The sequence below is a fragment of the Lissotriton helveticus genome, chromosome 12 (assembly GCF_964261635.1).
Source record: "Lissotriton helveticus chromosome 12, aLisHel1.1, whole genome shotgun sequence".
Classification (NCBI taxonomy): domain Eukaryota; kingdom Metazoa; phylum Chordata; class Amphibia; order Caudata; family Salamandridae; genus Lissotriton; species Lissotriton helveticus.
Window position 1 is genome coordinate 80,628,672 of NC_136073.1, and position 25,734 is coordinate 80,654,405.

General features: G+C 45.6%; 1 protein-coding gene across 1 annotated transcript in view; it reads right to left on the reverse strand.

Annotated features, from left to right (window-relative positions):
- Positions 1 to 416: 416 nt before the first annotated feature.
- Positions 417 to 25,734, reverse strand: part of LOC144797867 (vomeronasal type-2 receptor 26-like) — a 124,357-nt gene continuing 99,039 nt past the window's right edge. Inside the window, exons 8-9 of the mRNA XM_078668669.1 lie at positions 1,432 to 1,555; positions 417 to 1,336 (exon numbers count right to left, since the gene is read on the reverse strand). Of these exons, the coding sequence (XP_078524795.1) occupies positions 417 to 1,336; positions 1,432 to 1,555 (1,044 nt within the window). The remainder of the gene's footprint in view (positions 1,337 to 1,431; positions 1,556 to 25,734) is intronic.

Below are 25,734 nucleotides of genomic sequence, written 5' to 3' on the forward strand. Positions count from 1 at the left end.
ATGGTACCATGCCTATCCATCACTGTCAATACATTACTTATACATGTGTTGCAAGTGGATGTGTTATCTTTTACATCAGCTACAAAAGTGAAATTCAACATAATAAGATTCAGGTGCTGGTATAAAAAAAAGGACTGCCTTGTTCACTGACTACTTTGTTGCAGTTCTTTTGATGCTGTTTTAATTGCTTCCATAGTTTGCCACTCTGATTACCTTGGAATATGTTTCAGGCACAGAATGATGCCCTGTTCCTATGCAGAAACCCATATTGCCACTTGAATAATTCTATGCTTTGGAGACTGTTCAGGTCTTTATACAATGCTTCAAAAGAATGTCCGTCATACGCCAGTCGCAAGCTACATATACTACAAAGGAAACAAGATGTCGTACAATACATTAAGGACACTCTAGATTTATTACAGTTTCTTCCTATGATTGGTTCCCCTGCCCATTAGGTATTGTTTTGTGTTCATCTCTGATCGCAACAGGAGGATGTAGCATTTTGGGAAAAATATGCATGTAATCAATGCAGAACTGGAAGCCAAGATAGCAAAGACCTCCATGGCCGCCATGTACTTTCCATGAGTGCTCAAATAGGCTGGAATAAAAGATATCCAAATACTGAGGAAGGTGACCATGCTGAAAGTGATCAATTTAGCCTCATTGAAGCTATCGGGCAGTTTTCTGGCAAGAAAGGCCACAATGAAACTGATAGTGGATAGAATCCCGAGATATCCCAGCATGCACCAGAAAGCAATGGGAGACCCCTCATTGCATTCAATTATAATCTTTCCAGGTTGTGCATGTGTGTTATATTGTGAGAAAGGAGGCGAGAAAATCAACCAAAACAAACATAGAAGAATCTGAAACAGAGTACCGACACTAACAATCCTAAGAGACAGTTGGGGTCCAGCCCACCTCTTTATGTTACTATTGGGTTTCGTGGCATTGAATGCAATGACCACCATGATGGTTTTGCCCAAAATGCAAGAGACACAAAAAGCAAAATTAATGCCAAATGCAGCCTGGCGGAGGAGACATTTCTCTTTTGTGGGGTAACCAATGAACGCCAATGAGCAGAGAAAGCACAGGATAAGGGATAAGAGGAGGAGGTAGCTAAGGGAGCGGTTGTTGGCTTTGACAATGGGGGTGATCCTATAAATAATGAAAAGTCCCAGAATGGCAGAGGTCATCAATGATAAGAAGATGCTGACAGCTGCCAAGGTGGCTCCCAGCACATCCTGATATGAGAGGAACTCTATTGTCTTTTTAATACAATTGTCTTGTTTCTTGTTGGGCCAATGATCCCAGGGGCAGCTGGAACACTCAGTGGAATCTAAAATATCAAGAAGACATGGGAGATTTTAGAGGTCATTCACCATCATCTCTGTAAGACTCTGCATTTGGATCTCAGTGCTGCTGGCTACCTACCAGTTTGGTTAGAAAACTCTCCCTGAGGGCATGGCACACATTGAAAGCAGCAGATGGGCTCTCCTTCTCGAGCAGATTTTCTGAATCCAGAAGTACAACTCGGACTGCACAGAGATAGAGGGACCTAGAGGAGAAGAAAAGGCATAACTTTGTGTTTGAGAATGAAACCTTGTTATGAACAAATATGTTTTAAATATGTATTATCACTGGAACAAGTCACTTAAAGAGGACGTATAACAATGTGGCTCCAATGGGCATATAAATTAAATTAAGTATTACTAAATGGTCAAACCGAAGGTGGATCTCCAGGTCTCTGTACTTGGTCCAAAGGTTGGGTTTCCTCAATAGTTGATTGTGTTTTTGTTTCTACACATTTAGCTAGAAAAGCCAGGATCAATCACAATTTATGACTTGTTGCAATAAAAATTAATTGTGAACTGACCATATAAAAGCACTCTGCAGGATGCCAGGGCTTTACACAACTAGAAATTAAGTTGTATGGCACCACTGTGGGAATGATTGATGTATGTCTTCATGATTTACTGGACCTGACCACGGATCCTATTTGGACCACTATACACCAGCTTAATGTCTTTATGAACAATGTCCTAGATATGCAGACAGTCCTTTTTTTTAGAACTCCAACTGAAGCATAATATTTGAAGTGATAATTGAGTATTTTGTCTCACTGAATATAGGAAAATCAAACGGTACGAGCCAGGTCTTGTATTAGCATACCATTTAGTAAGGGGAAATGTAAAGAATGTTGGCACTTTGTATGGAAATCAATAGGAAAGAATGTCCCAAAGAGATTATTTCAGTTTAGTTTGGAAATATTTTGACGAGTAATATGTAGTCCATTGCTATTACCTGGTTAATGATCAGTTACCTTTTATTAAGAAATAAAGCATTATTCAACATTTACTTTGTGCAGAAAATTTAGTGACTGAGGTCCATATGTATCAACATCCTGATTTGCGATTCTCAAATAGCGATTTTTTAGAAATCGCTATTTGAGAATTGCAAATAGGGATGTATGTGAATAATTGCAATTTTTTTAGCGATTTCTTAATATTCCTTAATTGCGATTAGCAAAGTGCGAATTGCTATTAAGGAATTAAGGAATACTTTCCCATTCATCTCTATGGGCCAGGAGGCCCATAGGAATGAATGGGAAGTTATTTTCAATTTGCGATTCGCAAATTGAGAATAATTTCAAGGGTGCAGGGGTGTCAAAAGGACACCCTGATGCACCCCTGAAATAAGCATGGGTGCACACGTGGCGCATATACATGCCCATAAAAGTGCATTTTTCAAAGAAATCGCAAATTACCACCAACTTGAAGTTGGTGGTAATTTGCGATTCCTTAAGTCCAAATTACACTTTTTTGGTGCTTCTTACATTGCATTTAGGGAATCGAAAAATTTGCGATTCCCTAAATGCAATCGCAAAATAAGGAATCTCAAATTTTACGATTCCCTATTTTGCCTTAATACATACCATTTGGCAAAATTGAATTCGCAAACGCCGAAATATTGCGAATTTCGGCGTTTGTGAATGCAATTTTGCTTGATACATATGGCCCAAAATTAATTCAATCTGCTAAATTTCTGCATGTTCAAGTCCCTGATAGGGTTCTGATCACAATAATTCAACCCAAATTCATGTTTTTAGACCTGGTACTCAATGTTTGTGTATTTAATGTTTGCATAATAAATGAAGTCAAGGGGGGGGGGCTAGTATTGCCCTTATATAACAAAGGACCACATGAATACTCTTCTGTTTATGGCCCATTTCGCCATTGGATGCAACTGGTACACAAAATACATATTACATCTTTTTAAACTCTGGTAAACAATTATGGGCCTGCTTATCTCTGACAGTGTTCATTTGTTCCTCATCTTTTAATGACATGGAGTGCTCACTGTCATCGGCTAAGTTGGCAAAACAGTGATTATTATTACCTTTGTTCAAAACATTGTAGGATGTACACACTGGTAAACAGAAAAGGGGCCAGGAAACGGTTCTGCCAAGGAATTTAGCTCTACCATAGGAATGATCATATGTAAAAAAAAAAGGTCAGAATCAGGGATGTGTTTTGGCTTCTTTTCCCAGTGCACCTAGGCGAGCTACCCGCTGAGTTAAATGAATATGCTACTCCCCACAAAAAATGAGGGACGATCAATGAATATCCTAATGCATGCTGCTGACATTGGTTTGTTAGATCCTACTCCCATAGGACTCTAGTGGTAGTTGGCGGATCTATAGTGATTTTGAAACAATCATTTTCTCCATGTTATGGTTTTTAGAAGGTCATTTGTTAAAAAGTCCTAAACTTGGAGTATTGATAAAGTCACATTTTGAAATTGATCAGAAATATTTTTACTTAGGCATGCTCTCTGGGGCACATTTAAGCACAAAAGAACAAGTTCAAGTACAATGCAGTAAAGCCACTTCAATTGCCTTGAGTTATTACTGCCACAGGTCATCTGATAATTGATGCTTGTTAAGAGTTTCTACTGCTGGCTATGTTAGTTATGGTATACATTCACCTGTAATAGGTTAAGGTTCAGCCTACATTATCCAGACTTGGGGGAATATTAACCAAGATGCCACAGGACCATGTGATCCTTTATTTCTGCTGAACTTAATAATTATAGATTCATCAGATTAACTATTTCTGCTGCGGAAATGTTGGGTCTTAAAGATTCTGATTTACAAACCTCTCAAACAAAGTATAAATTTAAAAGCTGTTTCAAGAATATATAGATTACAAAATTATTTGAGGCAGCTCAGAGTGCTAGCATTGTTTACAAATAAGTTGTCTCTATCCATTGTGTAGAACAGCTAAGAGATATCACATGCAGTTTTATATGAGCACCAATCTTGACCTTTAAGTCAGATGTTTATTCATTTTAAGACTGGTGGCATCCATGTTGGGACTAATCACTGGCTTTCCACTGGTGAATTTCAGTCTAGAGACTGTCCTTCAGGTTCATGTCAAACTCAAGATGAAATGTATGTTAATTGTTGTCCATGACTATCACAATTAGCTGCTTCTGTCTATAAAATGATTTTTTGATATCAAAAATCCCCCTCAACAGTGGCGATAACTTGAGCACCCCAGTTCTAACCCATGCAAAATTTTGCTCCATCATATGTGACCCGTCAGGGATTTCCCTGAAAAGCGGCCTTACCCAACATACATTGATGCACAACCCCAAGCCACAACCCTATGCCAGTTCAGCTCCCTGTGTCAAGCTGCACAGCAGTGGCTCTCTGGCACATTGCCACCATTAGCAAATTTTATTTCGGCCAGAATAAGCCCTGAAGTAACAATCTTGCACTTTCCACAGGTTGGTCCTTCAGTTCCGATGAGCAGTTCTTTCTGTCACATTGCCACACACCTGCATACCTAGTCACCTAAGTCTTCAAGAGAGAGAACACATTTCTACACATGTTAAATCGAGACTATTGATTTAGTGGTGGGGGAGCATTTGTTAGTGCAAGAGAGGGCACACAGATCCAATAGATTAGGAGAGATGGCACAATAACCAGGTGTAAGTGAGGTAGTATCGGTGCTTAATTTGAGCCAGTGGTTTCTGGAGCTCATCACTGGCACTTAATTTTTAACACCAGTACTTTTGACAGTCTACCACAAGGTGTCACTGTCTGTCTATGTTAGAGATTAGTGCAACAATGGTTATTTATTAAATAAGTATGCATTACATAGACTAATGCCTGCTTCCCAATCCATTCTTATAGCTTTATGGCAAGGACTAGTATAAATTGTTATACTGTGATGGTCAGTTGAGGTATTTGACATTGGCACTGCTGGCAGATGCAATGGGTAGGGTGCACTGCAGGGACCTGCTAACAAGGAATGTGGCACTCTTTTTCTTTTCTTTTTACAAAGTAAGCAGTGGGTAGTAAACTTTTTATGATGCATGCAACAGGGTGCGGATCATGGAATGCAGGAGAAAAGGAAAATATTCACGGGGTACACGAGGGGACAGGGCTTCAGTTATTCAGGAGATGGGGCACTGCTTCAAGAGGGTTGGGCTGAGTGAACAGGTAAGTGGGTGTAGGAGAGAGGGTAATCCTTCACAGATACGGTAGAGGGCACACCTTTTGAAGTGTAGGAAAGGGGAGATGAATTCAAGTTTACAGAAGATTTTGCGTGGTTTCAGGGATGCATGTCCGAGTATCAACCAAGCTGCTAAACAGAGAAGTAGCGCAATAGTGGGAGTGTAGCCAGCCTTCACTATACCTGCATTTTTCTCCCTGGTTGGCGTATGGCTGCACTGTCAATCTTCTTTTGTCATTCTCTTGTCTGCTTCTATTCTTTGAGCCTGACATTGCTGTGGTAGGATGTGAGATTGGTATCAGGTGCATCAAGTTCCAATCCAAGATGGTGACAGATCACTCATTTCCAGGTCTATCATGCTGCCAGTTATCCGGGATAAATTCACTTTGGCTTCTGGGTGGCCTGTGGCAAGAGTGCTTAAAAGGTAAACAGTGAAGTTGTAGTACTCATTCGCAACATCTTCTTGGTGAGTTCCCTCCGTTCGACTTGGTTGCACCGATAACCCCCATGTGTTCTCATTTGTTAGGTTCTTTCATGTTCCACTTAAGGTTTCCTCCCCCCTTATTATCTACATTTCTATATCCCACTTCAGTGTTACAATTTTTACAATGTGTGTGTCCCCCACAAATTAGTTATCTGAAGACATCTCCAGCTCTGCTCTAGTCACATTTCCTAACTACCAGTGAAGATCAGGTGGTCAATATCACTAAGAGTGGTGACTGCCAGAATTAAATATCTAATATTGTTAATACTTGAAAGTTGATGAATAGTAGAATTGTTGTTATTCGTTATAGTTTCTGGAGTGATCATGTGATATATGATATGAAGGGTATTTATAGAGCGCAGCACAATGTCCGAAGACGTCAGGGTGCTAAGGTCACAATGATAAAGGTTCACTCATGAGTAGTGAACACACTGTCTAGCAAAAAATAACTATAGTGTGAAAAGTTAGGTCTTTAATGCTTTCGTGAACGGGGAGCGAACTCTAATGCTAGTCAAATGACTTGGTAGCGAGTTCCATAGTATTGCTACTGCGGCCTTCCTCATTTCTTCTCTTGAAACCAGTGCACTTTTACCAAATTAAAGAGAGCAGAGCATAGATGACTACCAGGGACGTAGCTATGAAACATAGCCATATGTCCTGCTGGACAGCTCCGATAGAGGACCTTATGCACTAAGTAGACAGATTTGAACATAATATGTTTTCTTATGGGTAGCCATTGAAGGTATTGTGGCCTATTGTTCAGTGACTGCTGTTTGGGAATGTTAAAGGTGAGCCCCGCCAGTGCATTCTGCACTAGCTGCAATGTAGCTTGGGAGCTCTTGTTGGTATCGAAATATAGGGCATTACAGTAATCGATTCTAGACATGACTAGTGCCAAAGCCCCTAGTATACTCGCAGCAAAGGGAATGAAAGGAAACATTTCCTTAACATCCTGATCAACCAGAAACACATTGTTGCCATACAATTTACCTGGAGGTCTAAGGAGATGTGACAGTCTAGCAGAATCCCCAGGTCACTAGCCTTCTCAGTAGGCATTGCTATAGTGCCTAATGTCGCAGGCCACCAACTGTGATTCCAGGTAGAGGTTTGATTTCCAATTAGCTGCACCTCAGATGCTTCCCAATTGAGCTTAAGGTAGTTCCTCGTCATCCACCCAACTTCTGCTGTCATGCAATGGCTGAAATTGACTGCAATCCCTACTGTGTTTTTTGAAATGTACACAATAAACTGAGAGCCGTCGGTGTAGGAGACAACCTGTAGCTCAAATGAGTGAATAATCCTGCCAAGGGGAGAGACTAACAAGTTGAAAAGAGGAGGACTTAATGATGAGCCCTGCGGCACCCTGCCACCCTCTGCGATCTATGATTGAGGAAAAAGGACAGTAGTTTTAGTACTCTCCCTGAGATGCTAAGTTTGTGAAGGCAATCTATCAGAAGGGATGGAGAAATGGCGTCAAAGGCCGCGGACAGATCCAGCAGGATCAAAGATGAGCCTTTCCTCATGTACACGAGTCACCTGATACTGTCCATAGTCAACAACTATGTAGTTTTTATACGAGGATCTTTACGGAATCCACAGTGACACATCTAACCAGTTCTGCTCTTCCCCACAAACCATAAAGTGGTTATTAAGATGGCATTCCATGATGTTTGCAGGGACTGGGAGAAGGGAGATAGGTCAGAAGTTTTTAAGATCTCCGGACCTGGGTTAGGTTTTTTGAGAAGAAGTTTCACTACTGCCTCTTTCCACAGTCGTGAATAGCAGATTTATGGCTGTGCTGGGTTCTGTTTTCAAGTCACGCTTTGAGAACATCTTCTTAGAAGTTTTCGGTTTGTGGAACCTCTCGAAATTTCTTCTGCAATATTACCTCAAAGACTTTCCTTGCATTATTAGAATTATTCAACCTCCCCTGTGCTGTCTTCAGAGGCTCAGGTTAGTGATAGCTATGGGGAGTTAATAATAGCTTGTGTGGATTGCAGTCCTTCTGGTAAGCCCTTGTACTGTTACCTGCAGCTATGTACTTGGATTTTGTCATGCCCTGAAAGTTGTTGTTGGAACAAATGTCTATTGGGCATTTGCAGATTTATTTGTAGATCTTGTGTAAACCAGGGGTGGGCGGAATTTGCGTAGTCATGCTACGCAAAGCTCCGCGGTCAAAAATCACCACGAGCATACAGAGTTCCACAAACACGTGGAATTGCTTGTTCCGCCCATTTGCAATGCTTTTTTCCTGTTCGCGAACGCTGTTTGCATGCTCGGGGGGAAATATCTTGAGAACACGCATTTTGAAAGCGCAAACAAGAAAAAAACTCCACGAAGCTGCGGATCGCGGAATTTGGGTGATTCCGCGTTCTCTATGGAATGCGAAATTACCCATATTACCCAAATTCCGCAAATTCATTCTGATCAGTGTCTCCAGTTGTGGAGCAGTAACAACTGTTATAGAACATCAGAACAAGGCCAGTCTCATGATGATTTTTGTTGACTCTTAAGAAGATAATGGTACCGTCCCATTAAGATGTTGAATATAAATCCTGGATATTTCAAATTTCTTGAAGAATAATACCATTCATGCAAAATCATATAAGTGAAAAAAACTGCTTTTATTTTAAGGTGATGTAAGAGCAGAGAGTAACAGTAGTACTGTGTTCTGGTTAGTTTAAAAAAGCTGTCACTCGTGAGACACTACGGAGAATCAGAGAACCTCCATCTGAAGATACAAGCTGTGTGAATAAAAACCAATGTTGTAGCTTATGTGCCTTCTTTCAATATCTCACCTCCTCTATCATCTTAGTCAGCGCTGAGCGCAGTCTTGGACATGATCAGTAATGTAAACGGGGAAGGAGAATGACAGCTTTCATAACTTTCTTCCAGCAGCATTCTTGTCTTTGTAATCCCACACTCAGAACTGAGGTGTTCAATGGGGATGAATTTTGCATTGATCAAAGTTTTCCAGTGAGAAGCTAAGAGGTGGAGAGCTACCTGAGAGTATCTCCCCTATGTGTAGCACAGCCTAGAAAATGAAAAGCTTTTGTTTGGTTATATTAGGTATGTTGCCAAAATTCAAAAGGATGACTTTAAAAGCAAAATGTTTGCATTTTAAGAATTGATTAGCTAATTTTTGCTGTTGACACAGAAAAGTCATCCGTATGGTAATGGACATGGATCCCTGCCTTTGGTGCCTCAAATCTACTAATACCTGGATGCCTCTTGCTGACTTGTGTTGTCATAGGCAAACACAGATCATGCATGTGTGTTATGCTATAGGTCTGGCTCATGGAGTGCGGTGTTGTTGGATGAGGAAGGGCACCAAAAGTGCTACCCTTATAGTGGTAAAAAGCTACAGCCTTTACCAGTAGGAGGCCCTTTTTAAAATGTCATTGGAGTGAGGCCTGCAGGCCCACTCATTCAGAGTTCCTCTGCTGTGTGCTTAACTTACCCATTCGCCTATATCAGTTTGCTGTGGAGTGCTGCCCAGCACGAGAGGTGTACCTGCGCTGGTTGTATGTGGGCCTCGGAACAATACAATACAAGGACAATGTAGTACAGTGCAGTGCGTGCATGTTGAATGCATGTGCTGGGTAAATGTGTACCTTTGAGTGGTACAATCGATGAAGGGTATAGTGATATGCACTGCATGTATGTTAAATGCAAGTGTTGGGTGTATGTGTGTACATGGAGGTTCCATTTTGGTGCACCCAGGGCTCCATGGTGAAGCATGAGGAAAAGAGGTGGAGGAATACCCCCAGACAGATTTATGTATTGCTGCATTCCCATCAGCTAGGTGGGGCACACTAGAAAAAGTGAGTGGGCACCCCAAGTGAACTCTCAAGATTGCTCTTTTATTCAGAGAAGGGTAAAAGGGAGGGCCCTGGGCCTATCTTATGAAGGAAATTGGGGATGATAAGAGAATCATATTGAATAGGATGGAGGCACTGGGCTAACCGTTTGATATTCATATCACTGTGGCTGACATCCAGGTGTGAACGATAGTCCTATCCGCTTTGGAGTCACTCCTGCTATAACAGACTGCTTTCAAGAGGAAGAGAGGGCAGAGGAGTGGACACATCAAATGAAGAAGACCCACAACATAAACATCAAAACAGGCTCTAAATCACATTTAGTGTCTTGAAATGGACTATAAGAAGGGGAGTTTGAGGCCCCAAACATTGTCAGCTCTCAAGCAAGCTCGTCAGGCTGTGCAACGAGGAGATGGTTTGCAAGACTTCTATCTGTGACCAGGACTGGGGGTTAAGGACTGCTAGTCTCCCAGTTGGGTGAAGGGACATCACCCAGGGAATCCAATACCCCCTGCCATTTCGCCTGGAGCACCAGTGCCTGCCTGCTTTCAAAAACCAGTGTGCACTCTGAGGTAGAGGAGAGCATTGGCAGGAGTGAAGTCCAGTGGGCAATCCTGTTGAGTGGACTCCTTTTGTGAGGATCCAGCTGCTGTACCAATTGGTAACCATGTGCACAAAATAGTAGGCAACCCTTGTATGCCAGAGGAGGGCTGCTGTGAAGTGAGCTGTGGACATCGCTGTTTTAAATGGGTCGTTGCCCATGTGCAGTGAGCAGCCGGTGACACTGTATGCACAGAGGGGCCACTGGCAAGTAAATGCTGACCCATGCTGTGTTGATTGGGCTGTGCCCATGTGCGGTGAAGGACTGGTGACTTCATATGACAAGCATGCCTTCCTGGACAGATTGCTGTGTTGAGTTTGTTCAGTCCATGTGCAGTGGCGGGTTACCCTGTATGCCAGGAGAGGCCACTGTTAAGGAATCTCCTATGCTAATCTGGTTGGAGCCCCTGTGCAGTAGAGCTATAGTGACTCCATCAGCCCGAGGGTGTCACTGGGAACAGTAAAAGGTGAGACAGTGTCAGGATCATTACCAGAGGGGTGAGGCCACTGCACCCCTGCAAATCTTCACAGGGACAAAGGATCTGCATCACCACCTTCGCACTACTCCCCTCTTACCCGACCAAAAACTCAACCTGCCAGGAGGACTCATGAAATTTGCCAGTCACAGGAATTGCACAACCATGTGTGTAGGAAGGTAGATCCCTGACTATGGTTGCCCCCAACTTTTTGCCTGGTGTTTTGCTGGTTTTCTGACTTAGTTGACCTGGGGCCCTGCTATTCAGGACCCCAGGCCTACTGCTCTCTCTGTAAAATGGATTCCATGTACCTTAGGTACATATCTAATTGGATACTGAGTCACCTTATCAGTCCCTGTACAGTGTACCTTAGGTACCCAGGGCATAGGTGTACCCAGGGCCTACCAGGGGCTGCAGCATGTATTATGCCACCCCTGGCTGGCCATCCAAATCGGACACAACTGGCTGCACGACAGCTGGGGCAAGGTGGTGTAGTTACCCTTTGCTTTAGATATAGTATACCTATATCTAACCCTAAAATGGGCACACAGATCTCCTATCAGTCACTCCTATGGCAGGCCTTGACAATCCTGAAGGCAGAGTGCTTGGAATCATGTGAGATGGTGCTCTGGCATGAGCTGAGCCTGTCTGCGGCTTTCGGGATCTATCCCTTAGCCGTTTCCCTGATAACGCATACCATATACTCTTAAGTGCATTATAATCCTCGCGGTTATATGCCAACTCTGGTATCGCTTTATCAAAACATGTCGAGTAAGGTGTCATACGAATTGGAATACTAACCCCTCGCCAATTCTGGCGACGGGGTTAGCATTCCACCCTTCTAGAGGGACACGACATGTATGTAACCTATAACCCCGGTTAAAGTCAGACAGAGCCTTAGCTCCACAAAATGGATGCTGCCACCGAGACACAAGTCTGCCCTCCTGCTGCTGGGAGTCCTCCCAGAGCAGGAGGCAAGGACAAAGGGTTTCCTGCCAGGGGCGGTGCCAGCACCGTCCCAGACAGGGTTTTGTGTATTCTAGGTAGGCAGGGCTTTAGAGGAAGGTGACTGCAAGTGGCACCCCGGTGCTCACTGTGCATAGGCCGGCTTGAACCAGTTCCAGGGGCACACCAGACCCTGAGCTGGGGAAAGCCCGCCAAAGGAGAGGGGTGTAACCACCCCCCTCCTAGTCCCACCCATAGGGCAGGACTTAGTCGCGTGCCAGCCCCTTTTTGCAGGATAAAGGTAGGAACTGGCCCCCTTCCAAATCAGATCATCTTTGAATCCTGAAACTACTTTCCACGAAAGGAACTCAAGACTTCTTCCCAAGATTCTCCCTTGTGACTAAGGAGTAGTCACCCTGCAGCAGCAGGCACCAACCAAGCATCGCGGTTTGTTGCCAGTCTCTCCTCCGGATCAAGACTGCCCAGCTCGGCGAGAACCGGCTTCCCTGGCACCTCTGACCTCTACCTACATCATCAGTCACGCTGAGATTCGTGGGTGTGACGAGACCTCGAGGGACCGGCCATCTTCAAGACTGCACGACGCTTGCCCAGCACGACTCCCGAGTGACCCTCGACTGAGTGCTTTGGGGTAAGAGAAGCCCCGACCCTGAGCAGCTCCAGCACCGAAGTTCAGCCCCCCTGCATCCACGAGATCGGCGTGGGGCCCTTCTGCTTTTTGCTGCTCACCGCGTTGTCCAGCTCACTTGCCCGTTGGCTAGTGACCCCCTCACGACGCTCCACGACAACTAACACTGCTGGTCTGGTTGCTCCAGACTAGCCCGTGCTCCCCTCCACCAGAGGAGCACCCTGGACCCTCCTGGTCCACTCAAGACGCCATTTTAGGTCCACCGCGTGGGCCTTGCATTTGCCAAGACTTGTTGCCCAATCCTGGGTCCAGCGACGTCGACAGCAGAGACCTTCGTGGGACAGCTCGCACCTCCATCCTGGTCGCCGACAACGCCTCCTGGTCCGAGAGACTGCAGAGCCCAGCAGCGCCAACTCACCTGGTCGAGGTGACTTCGCCCGGTGCCACTCTGGTACCCATCTAATCACTGGCTAGTGATTCAGAACTTGGTCCCCTCTGCTTTCAGGTCTTCCTCTTCCCTGATCCAGGCTTGGATCACCACTAACTTTTCTTCACTGGCCGCCTGCCAGCAACTTCCACTTCAGGCTCCTGGTTCGTCAACGAGGGTTTCCGACGTGACTTCAACCCTATGCAGCCGCAGCCCCTGGGCTAGGTAAACCGAGTACTCTGGTGCTCCAGCATAGTCCAACACTCCTAGTGTTCGGATCCACTCTTGTTTTCGACCCACCTAGTCGGGTTCGCCCGAGAACAGTAACTTTGCAACTGCTAGCCTCCATAGACTTTTTCCCGCCTTACGCGTGAGAGTTCCCACTCTGCACACGACGTCCACAGGCCTCCTGCACCTACTCCCAGTGTTTAGAATTGTAGGCCTAGCGATTCCTGAGTCTAGAAAAGTATTACTTACCTGCTAGCAAGTTCGCATTCCACTTACTGAGTATATGGTTTTTCGTGCCCCTAGGGCATTTGTGTAAATTGTGCGACTTAAAATATTTTCGTAAGAGTTTTGTTGTGTGCTTAGCTCCCTGACTCATAAAGAGTTCAGGGTAGTCTTGTTATAAATAAATATCTGTTTATTTTCATAACAACTTGTGTGGTGTCCTTTCACTTGGTGTTCAAGGGGTAATGTGATGGTGAAACAGCTGGCTTAACACGCCCTCTAGAGTCTTAGCCTTAGACTGCTCGTATCCATGCTACTAGGATAGCTGGTCTATAAGGTTGACTTACAACCAATCATCAATAAGGGTTGTTTGGACTGATACATAGTGATCACTAGAATAGTGAGCACTGCATATCAGGCCAACTTCTCACATTGGTGAGCAGCGGTTGGGATTTGAGCTTGCTGTTGTTTTACCACACATATCCTAAGAATATTTTGTGAAAGATCACATAAGTACTGAGGTACATATAACTTAGCTTAGAATACTCTGAGTTCTACTGAACCAGCTGTTGTAGCTCCTAGGGCCTAGCACACCCTAAACTACAACTCTAGCAAGGGATCAGTAGGCAAACATATAGTGTAGGTAAGTACACCACTTACACCTCACTAGAAAAGCATGTCTACCCATGGAGAGTCTTCAGAGACTCCCCTTGTGGTTATTGACCCTCCACAGGTCAAATCAAGATATGCAGCTCTCAGTTTCCAGGAGATGAGACAAGTGTGTACCTCCAGGAAACTGAAACAGGGGTCTAACCCCACCATTCCCTTTCTGATAGGTCTCTTAGAGACTTATGATGCTAGGAAAGCATCTCAGGCAGATGGGAATATGCCAGCCTTAGAGGGTACTCGTGGCGATCCAGACCTCCTTGACACTGAAAATGCAGTTGAGGAGGAGGATCAAGAGGAACTCTCTGGGGATGAGGCAGACAGGCCTGAACTAGTCAGCAGACTCACTAGGGCCAACTTAGACCTACTTGGGCAAGGATCTGGGGGACCCCCAGTACTGACCGTAATTAGGCCTAACCTTGGAGTTAGGAGAAATAGATCTCCTTCTAGGGACTCCATTAGATCTCTGCACTCTAATGCCTCTTCTCAGGGGAGAAGGAACTCTGCCCAGAGGAGATTGACTTCCCCTCAGAGAAGAGAGCATGAAGCAAGGATGAGACAAGCTAAACTGAGGTTTGAAAGGGAAGAACTTGCCCTGGCCAAAGAGAAGCTTGCCTTTGCTAGAGAGCAGCAGATGAGTGGGATAGTTCCCACTGGTGGCTGCAATCTCCCAAGAGAAAAAGAGAAGGGTTTAGATACTAAACACCTGACAAAGATAGTGCCCCCCTTTAAGCAAGGGGATGACATCCAGAAATGGATGGCTGCTTTGGAGAGGGCCTGCACTGTGCAGTGCATTCCCCAGAGTCAGTGGGCAGCTATACTGTGGCTCTCCTTTGATGGTAAAGGTAGAGATAAGCTCCTCACTACTAGAGTTGAGGATGCTAACAATTACCAGGTCCTGAAAAATGCACTGGTTGATGGGTTTGGCTTAACCACTGAGCAGTACAGGTTGCTGTTCAGAGACACCCAGAAAACTCAGTCTCAGGACTGGTCTGACTTTGTTGATTGTGCCACTAAGGCTTTGGAAGGCTGGCTACTGGGTAGCAAGGTTACTGACTTCACAGGATTGTATAATCTTATTATAAGAGAGCAAGTCTTAAATAATTGTCAGAACCAGTTATTACACCAGCACCTGGTAGACTCTGAGCTGACCTCTCCACAAGAATTGGGTAAGAGGGCAGACAAATGGGTCAGAACCAGGATTAGGCCCAAGAACCAAGGTGGTGACCAGAAAAAGGAATCAACCAAGCCTCAAGAGAAGGGTGGGAATAAATCTACAGATCAAACCACATCAGGGCCCCAAAAATCCTCTGAGGGGGGTGGGTCCCAGAATCCTTCTCATAACCAGAAGAAACCTTATTGTTATCCCTGTAAACGGGTGGGTCATTTGAAAACTGACAGCAGTTGCCCAAAGAACAACAATAAGGAGAACATACCCCCAAGTAACATTCCCAAACCTCCTATTACTACTAGTAGTAATCCCCCAGGTGGTGGGAGTGCCCCCAAGAATTTGGGTGCATTTACTTTGGGAGTTTCTGGGGACTCTGGCCTAACCAGGTCCCCAAACTTAGATACTCTTGTCTGTGAGACTGGCATGGGGTTTGCCAACTTCACAACTTGTCCCAACACTTTGGGCAAGTACAGACAGGAACCCCTCATCAATGGTATAAAAGTTGAGGCCTATAGAGATACAGGGGCTAGCATCACCATGGTGACTGAGAGTCTAGTCCCCTCAAGGCAACTTTTACCTGGTGCCACATACCAGGTGACCAATATTGATGGAGTACAGAGAGATCATCCCATGGCAGTGGTCAATCTCAGCTGGGGAGGTGTCACTGGCCACAAGAGAGTGGCAGTGTCACCAAACTTGCCTGTAGATTGCCTACTGGGGAATGATTTAGAGCTCTCAGCCTGGGCTGAAGTAGAGCAAGAAACCCATTCTAAAATGGTAAACCTCCATGGTAAGGTTAGTGGGGCAGTGATAGCCACAGCCCCAGTCCAAGATGTCCTCCCTGAACAGGTCAGGAGGGTTGTGCCAGTCACAACCCAATCTCAGACAACTTCCTTCCCAGAACAGGTTGTCAAGGCTGTGATGTTCACAGCCCATACCCAAACTGAGTCCCCTCCTGAAAAGGTTGGTAGAGTTGTGATGGCCACAGCTCAAACTCAGACAGATAATAGTGTTGTGAAGCCTGAAACTATGGATCACTCCACTCAGACAGAGAGTATTGAGGAGGAAGAGAAATCTCCCTCCCACCAGACTTTAGGAAAGGATCAGCCTCCTCAGGGAACTGATCTGACCCCTTGTGAAAAAACTGCCACAGAGGTAGTCAGGCCTAGCCTGGCAGAACCCCTGATGTCAGTGGACCCTTCCAAGGTGGGACCCAGTCTGGAGCAGGTAACCTGCCCCTCTCTACCCTGCCTCAGTCAGCCCAGGGCTGTAGAGGTCAGGGAGGCCAGTGTTGGACCCCAAAGGGCCCCCTGTCCAAAAGAATTCCCCAATCAGCAGATTAAGGGCACTGAAGCTAGTAGTCCTAGCCAAGTGAAAATAAAACAAACTCCTGAGGGATCCCCCTTAAAATTAGTTAGGGACCTCCCACAGATGGACACTGTTGGGCACAGCCAAACTTGGGACCTGAGGGCCCCAGACCTGACCTGTCCCTCCAGTAAGCCAAACAGAGGGACCCAGCCTCCAGCTTTAGGTAGCCAGAGGTTGACCCTGAGAGCTCATAGCAACTCAGTCCTGGAAAGAAAGGCACACATGGTAGATGGTGATTGGAGGAAGTTGAGCCCAACATTAGTGGAGTCTCACTTCAGTACTCCATCCCAGCACCAGTCTTTTACTTTGCCAAAACACACCACAGGTAGAGATTCCCTATGGTGGAGACCCTCAGAGACCCTTAGGGTGAGGGATTGCTTAGTGGACCATGAGATAGGGGGTAACCATGCCAGTGCTGGTACTTCCTTATATGGCCACTTAGGCAATATAGGCTTACCTGGTCAAGGATAGCCTTATCTCCTTTCGTTTGGGGGGGGTTATGTAGGAAGGTAGATCCCTGACTATGGTTGCCCCCAACTTTTGGCCTGGTGTTTTGCTGGTTTTCTGACTTAGTTGACCTGGGGCCCTGCTATTCAGGACCCCAGGCCTACTGCTCTCTTTGTAAAATGGATTCCATGTACCTTAGGTACATATCTAATTGGATACTGAGTCACCTTATCAGTCCCTGTACAGTGTACCTTAGGGACCCAGGGCATAGTGTACCCAGGGCCTACCAGGGGCTGCAGCATGTATTATGCCACCCCTGGCTGGCCATCCAAATCTGACACAACTGGCAGCACGACAGCTGGGGCAAGGTGGTGTAATCACCCTTTGCTTTAGATATAGTATACCTATATCTAACCCTAAAATGGGCACACAGATCTCCTATCAGTCACTCCTATGGCAGGCCTTGACAATCCTGAAGGCAGAGTGCTTGGAATCGTGTGAGATGGTGCTCTGGCATGAGCTGAGCCTGTCTGCGGCTTTCGGGATCTATCCCTTAGCCGTTTCCCTGATAACGCATACCATATACTCTTAAGTGCATTATAATCCTCGCGGTTATATGCCAACTCTGGTATCGCTTTATCAAAACATGTCGAGTAAGGTGTCATACGAATTGGAATACTAACCCCTCGCCAATTCTGGCGACGGGGTTAGCATTCCACCCTTCTAGAGGGACACGACATGTATGTAACCTATAACCCCGGTTAAAGTCAGACAGAGCCTTAGCTCCACAAAATGGATGCTGCCACCGAGACACAAGTCTGCCCTCCTGCTGCTGGGAGTCCTCCCAGAGCAGGAGGCAAGGACAAAGGGTTTCCTGCCAGGGGCGGTGCCAGCACCGTCCCAGACAGGGTTTTGTGTATTCTAGGTAGGCAGGGCTTTAGAGGAAGGTGACTGCAAGTGGCACCCCGGTGCTCACTGTGCATAGGCCGGCTTGAACCAGTTCCAGGGGCACACCAGACCCTGAGCTGGGGAAAGCCCGCCAAAGGAGAGGGGTGTAACCACCCCCCTCCTAGTCCCACCCATAGGGCAGGACTTAGTCGCGTGCCAGCCCCTTTTTGCAGGATAAAGGTAGGAACTGGCCCCCTTCCAAATCAGATCATCTTTGAATCCTGAAACTACTTTCCACGAAAGGAACTCAAGACTTCTTCCCAAGATTCTCCCTCGTGACTAAGGAGTAGTCACCCTGCAGCAGCAGGCACCGACCAAGCATCACGGTTTGTTGCCAGTCTCTCCTCCGGATCAAGACTGCCCAGCTCGACGAGAACCGGCTTCCCTGGCACCTCTGACCTCTACCTACATCATCAGTCACGCTGAGATTCGTGGGTGTGACGAGACCTCGAGGGACCGGCCATCTTCAAGACTGCACGACGCTTGCCCAGCACGACTCCCGAGTGACCCTCGACTGAGTGCTTTGGGGTAAGAGAAGCCCCGACCCTGAGCAGCTCCAGCACCAAAGTTCAGCCCCCCTGCATCCAAGAGATCGGCGTGGGGCCCTTCTGCTTTTTGCTGCTCACCGCATTGTCCAGGTCACTTGCCCGTTGGCTAGTGACCCCCTCACGACGCTCCACGACAACTAACACTGCTGGTCTGGTTGCTCCAGACTAGCCCGTGCTCCCCTCCACCAGAGGAGCACCCTGGACCCTCCTGGTCCACTCAAGACGCCATTTTAGGTCCACCGCGTGGGCCTTGCATTTGCCAAGACTTGTTGCCCAATCCTGGGTCCAGCGACGTCGACAGCAGAGACCTTCGTGGGACAGCTCGCACCTCCATCCTGGTCGCCGACAATGCCTCCTGGTCCGAGAGACTGCAGAGCCCAGCAGCGCCCACTCACCTGGTCGAGGTGACTTCGCCCGGTGCCACTCTGGTACCCATCTAATCACTGGCTAGTGATTCAGAACTTGGTCCCCTCTGCTTTCAGGTCTTCCTCTTCCCTGATCCAGGCTTGGATAACCACTAACTTTTCTTCACTGGCCGCCTGCCAGCAACTTCCACTTCAGGCTCCTGGTTCGTCAACGAGGGTTTCCGACGTGACTTCAACCCTATGCAGCCGCAGCCCCTGGGCTAGGTAAACCGAGTACTCCGGTGCTCCAGCATAGTCCAACACTCCTAGTGTTCGGATCCACTCTTGTTTTCGACCCACCTAGTCGGGTTCGCCCGAGAACAGTAACTTTGCAACTGCTAGCCCCCATAGACTTTTTCCCGCCCTACGCTGAGAGTTCCCACTCTGCACACGACGTCCACAGGCCTCCTGCACCTACTCCCAGTGTTTAGAATTGTAGGCCTAGCGATTCCTGAGTCTAGAAAAGTATTACTTACCTGCTAGCAAGTTCGCATTCCACTTACTGAGTATATGGTTTTTCGTACCCCTAGGGCATTTGTGTAAATTGTGCGACTTAAAGTATTTTCGTAAGAGTTTTGTTGTGTGCTTAGCTCCCTGACTCATAAAGAGTTCAGGGTAGTCTTGTTATGAATAAATATCTGTTTATTTTCATAACAACTTGTGTGGTGTCCTTTCACTTGGTGTTCAAGGGGTAATGTGATGGTGAAACAGCTGGCTTAACACGCCCTCTAGAGTCTTAGCCTTAGACTGCTCGTATCCATGCTACTAGGATAGCTGGTCTATAAGGTTGACTTACAACCAATCATCAATAAGGGTTGTTTGGACTGATACATAGTGATCACTAGAATAGTGAGCACTGCATATCAGGCCAACTTCTCACAATGTGTGAGGAACTTGAGGACTGCTGAGCATATCCCACTTGGGCTGCGTACAGTTACTGATAAACTAACATCCTGCGCACTCAAAACAGAAAAACAACAATGTGTTAAGTGAAAGTTCTGTTGATGAAGAGAAACAATCCAGCGTTGATTCTGGAGCTTTTTGTTCTCCCTTTTTTAATAGGTCACCAAGTAGAGGTTACACAAAGCATGCCTACACGTGTTTCGTTGTACACCAAACAAATTTCTACAACTCCTCAGGGCTGGGAAAAAATAGAAAAGAGATGACCTAAGAACAGGGCATGGGTATCCATGTCCACAGCAATACAAATCATAATCCACTACCGTCACCCAACACGCGTGGAGACCACAAAAGAGAAATTCTAACGTCAAATTCATTTAAACATAAACAAACACATAATTTGACTGAAAGGCCTAATTGTCCCAACATAAGTGCCAGCCCAGTGTCAGGGAAAGAAAAGTAAAAACCACACTTATTGCATTTCAACCCGAACACATGTATATACTCATTATAGTGACTGCTAAGCACGCTCCAAGTCATACCCAAGTGATTAGAATACATTTGGTATCAGGGATTAGTATGGTACCTAAATGGCTGGATCCAAAGTCTGTTAGGCTTGAGGTTCCGTGACGATTTTACTCGTGTTTGTAACATTGTCGTAAATACATAATTTTGGTATCAGTGGACCGCAAATGATCCATTTAGTATATCCTGGTGTTTTCGCTATGCTACGAGCAAGAGCACTCCAGTTACAAACACATTTCTGTTCTACCCATGGCATCCATCTTAGAACACGGAAGCCATTTTGTATTCCTTGCCCTCACATAGTCAATGGACACACAATGACCTCTTTTCATTTAAGGACACGTAGGCTTTAGCCGGCGATTCACCTTGCGAGTGACACGTGCACCTTAGGCCAGCAACGCTGTGGCAGCATGACTCGGCAAGAGCTGCCTCCCCAGCCTGAGGCCAGTCCTGCTATACTGGTTCTTGTGTTCGTTGGCCTGATCATGATTAGGCGGCCGAAGCTGGTAACCGTGCCCATTTACGACCCACAAACATCTCTTATCCTGTCTTTCTATCTTCCACACCTGGCTCTGCTCCTTTCCTTCTGGGCCTTTATTAGGGGGAGGTAACGAAATTTACGATGAGGCGGTCCGGGTCTTGAATGAAGAATTGGCATGGGATTATGATGGACTAGTGGGAACCCCTCATTCGTAATGTTTTGACATCAGATACTGTTGACGATTCCTGTGCAACGCCAAATATTTATTGTTTAAGACACGAATGTTTAGAACTGTGGTAACATGTAAAGAATTTGCCCCGAGCAGAATATTTAGTATATAAGGAACAACCCTCTTTGTACAAATTGAACAGGCTCCTAGACACTGCCCGTGTGCAGTTTCTGTGACTTCTGTGTCCCTGCAGTAATAAACCTTTGGTCTTTGACGCCACCATCGAGAAGCCCGTGTTTCTGTTTGTTTGTGCACCGAGACAGGTTGAACTCCGGGGTCTTCGGGTGTTGTCCCTGACACCTCTGGACGGAACCAAAAAGTCCAGAACTCCAATTGGCGCCCAACGTGGGGCGACGTCATTCGGTACCGGTCCAAAAGCCTGAAGAGTTCGAGGAGCTTCGTGTGAAGATTTCAGAGGGAGGCGCCCCACTTCATCGATCCCGGCATATCGCAAAAGTGGCCCCGACGTTCTCTTCCACGAGGGTTCCCGTTCAGACGGCTGCAGTGGTCCGTTGCCTTGACCGTCGCCCTGTCTTGGACCCGAGGTGCAGTCCTTAGTACGGCGAGACGTGACGGGTTTCTCCTTGGTGACGTCTTCAGTACCTCAGTTAAGTATTTTGTGAGGGTTGCTCCTGTTTGGATAATCCTTTTAGTTCTCAGTTCAGTTCAGTTCTGTAAGATTATCACTGGTTATTCTGGTTACGATAATCATTCTGTTCAGTTCAGGTATCGATACATTTGTCAGTTCTGGTAGGCCTAAGTTCTTGGTTCGAGTGCGCATCTTTTCTGTTTGTGTCTTGTTTGTTTTGTGTTCCGGATTATAAAATGGTAAGTCGGAAAAATTGTATGTTGCCTTGTTTTAGTTGCAACAGTGATTCCCAGTTGGAGGACTCGTGTTTGGTTCCTCCGATTGGAACTCCCCTTTATGATCTATATTGCAAATTTGGTGTGGGCCCTATCTCTTATAACGAGGTATGGATCCGCTTCACAGAGAAAGATGGTGTCCTTAGTTGGCCACTACATGGTAGTTTTGAACCTGAAGTTCTCGATAATCTAGAAAGAAGGTTGTTTAAGAAGAAAGCCCGGCCGGCAATGTTTGATTCTTTCCGTTATTGGCGAAAAGAATCTAAACAGAGAGAAATTAAAAAGTTGAAGAAAGAACAGAAAGAGCAAGAGTTGACTTTAGAACAGTCTGCTAGGCAGCTGCAACTCAACGAGTCTGAAAAAGCGATGGAGGTGGCCAATAGAGAGCGTAATTTAGCGATAGACAAGTGCTATCCTGCTTTACCATCGAGTACGGCTAAGATAGTAGAGGACCCTGAAAAGGATCCCCTGTTGTCTTACTTGTTACGATCACCCCCACCGTATGCACAGGGTGCTACGGCTCCACCTATACCGAATGTTCAATTACCGGTTGCTGGACAACCTGGTGTTCCCGCTCCCCTGAATCAAGTTCCTGTACCTCCTGTGGTCAATATTAATGTTCCTTCGACAACCCCTCTTCCAGGGTTGCCGGCTTCTTTACCTATACCTGTATCGCTCACACCTGCTAGTTCACAAGCTATTTTTCCTGCTACTCCTACTGTTCCTAATCTATCTGTTCCAACTGCTACTCTATTTACTGCCTCTGCTAATATTATGACTCCGCTTTCTGTTCGTCGGAGAATCACTGATTCTGTCTCTAATATTCTATCTCCCTTCTATAAAACTCTGATTAAGACTCCTACCTCTGACTCTGTACAGAGGCGTAGTCAGCTTCCCAGTACTGAAGAAAGAGGAATATTAGATTCCACTGCTCTTAGATGGGTTTCGAAAGTTGGAAGATATAATGTACAAGATGTATTAGATACATTTATGCAATGGAATGAACCGACACAACGATATGTGTTCGATGAAATGTGTTTCCTTCTACGTGAGGAATTGGAAGAGGATGACCCTGAATCAAATCTAGAAGAATTAATTAATGTTCAGAAAGAGTTTGCTGCAGGTATGATAGTTGGACAAAATATAAAAGAAGCGATGGAACTGGTTCTAAGTTATAGAACCGACTCATCCCTTCGTTCACCAAGAGAGTTAGGGAAACGCAGTACGAAACAAAATCGTCAATACCCAATGAGAGAGGTTCCACCAATTTGGCGTGAAGCTGTGCAAGCTAATGTAAACCTTGGTATTGCAGCCGCTCCGGCACAATTCCAGAGAGTATGGATACATATTCCATGGAAGCGAGCTGAAGTATTAGCAGTGAAACAGGCCTTGCCAGATCCGCGTAAAAATCCTGCAGGGTACTACAAAGAGTTGGCTCAAACAGTTGACGCTTGTGTATTGAATCTTGCTGACATAGATCTGCTATTTGGTAATGTAGTACCGCAACCAATTTGGGCTAAAATTCGTAAAGAGAATCATCCAGTTGCCCTAGGTGGTGACTGGGCAGCTATAATTGCAGCGGATGGTCAACAAATAGGTGGTTCCAAACCAGAACCCCTAATTGCTAATTTGCCTGGTAGAATAATCGATTTAATGAAAACCTTGATGCCAGCATTACGCGTTAACTGGGACAAATTGTCCGCGTGCAAACAAAAGAAAGACGAAAGCGTCTCAGACTTTTTCACAAGATTCGAGGAGACTTTCGTGGATCATAGTGGTCAGGATATGAGCACAGAAGGAGGCCAGAGATTATTTGTTGATAAATTTGTGCACAATCTGTTACCAGAACTTAGTGGTAAATTAAAGAATTCTGAAAGTGCGTGGGCTGTCTCTACGACTGCGCAAATACTTGCGACTGCCCAGTACTATGAAAATAGGGATAAAGAAGAGAAGGAAAAATCAGATAAAAAGACGAAAGATTTAAAAACTAAAGTACTTTTACAGCAAGCTTATCCGCCTCGCACGAATCAGACGAATATGCAGCAAGGGTCATATCAAAGAACGGAATATAATTTTCAAAGACCACAATACCAATGGAATCAATGTGCTTATTGCAAAGTGGAAGGTCATTACAAAAATGAGTGTCCAGTTCGGGCACAAAATAATGCTGCGGCAGCTCAGAGAGGTCGTGGTAGTTCTATGCAAAACTCTAGAGGTCGAGGACGAGGTGCTATGCCTCCGCAGACGAGTGATCGCCCTTCTAATTATTTCGACCAGCGAAATGGACAATCTGCCCAACAGAATAGGTCTCCACAATATCATGTTGAAGACTATTATGAAGCTAGTGAGGAAGTTCAGCAAAGTGAGTACTAGGACAGCCATGGACAAAGAGAGGGAGTAGTATCAGTTCCAGTAGATCAGAGTGGGCCTTATGTCCCAGTAGCAACATCAGGTATAGTCGAACCGTTTCTGTTGGATACTGGTGCAGCAAAAAGTTCTATCATACATGCGAAACTCCCTGGCGCACCTTTGTCTGGCTCAACAAACGTTTCAGTAGGTTTTTCGGGCGCCCCTGTTCACAACCCTGTTTCTGGTCCTTTGTCTATTTCTGTTGGACCCTGTCAATTGAAAGCACCCCTGATTTTGACGACAGGTTGTAACGAAAATCTGCTTGGTTTAGACTTGTTAAAACGCCTGTACGCGACATTGTACTGTTCTCCAGCAGGAGTACAGCTTACGTTGGGTAAAAGAATAATCTCTCCGATGTACTTGTCGATGGATGCGCTCCCACCAGAGCTGCGTTCACTCCCTGATACTCTTTGGGCGACTGGTCCTAATGATGTAGGTCTATTGGAAATTCCACCCTATGTAGTAACTTTGAAAGCAAATGTCAAACTTCCACGAATTCCACAATACAGAATCTCTAGTGAAGGTGAGCGTGCGCTCCTACTGATAGTGCATGATCTGATTGAGAAAGACGTTATAGAAGAAACTAGAGGTAATGTCTGTAATAGTCCTGTACTGCCTATTTTGAAACGAACTGACCCTACAAAACCTCCAGTATATAGGTTTGTAATTGATCTCAGAGAGGTTAATAAAATTGTGATTCCACAGTTTCCTGTGGTTCCAGACATTACTGCATTGTTAACGTTGATTCCTGCTACAGCAGCATGGTTTTCGGTTGTCCACTTGAAAAATGCCTTTTTCAGCATTCCGATAGCCGAAGAAAGCAGAGATATCTTCGGTTTCTCTCTAGGAGGACGAAGCTTTAGGTTTAAACGCGCTCCACAAGGCTATTGTGAAAGCCCATCCATTTACAGTCAAGCATTAAAAAGCCAGTTAGATTCCTTCGTACTTCCTCTTGGTTCTGCTTTAGTACAATATGTCGATGATCTTCTGGTGGCTGCTGATGACAAGGAAACTTGCAAAACAGCTACGATTTCTTTATTGCATCACTTGTCAGATTTGAATCACAAGGTGTCACCTTCAAAAATGCAATACTGCTGCCAAGAAGTGACCTACCTAGGTCATCTCTTGTCAAAGGAGGGAAGGAAGTTGACCCCAGAGAGAATAAAAGCAATTACACAGATGAATGTTCCTAACACGCAGAGAGAAGTACGTGCCTTTTTAGGTATTACCTCATATTGTAGGCAATGGATCCCAAATTTTTCTCTTTTAGCAAAACCATTGGTAGCCTTGACTGGGAAAGGTGTTCCGAGTCCGGTACCATGGTCTGCTGAATGTCAGCAGAGTTTTTCTGAGTTACGAAATGCACTGTGTTCAGCACCTGTATTGGGTACACCCGACTACAGTAA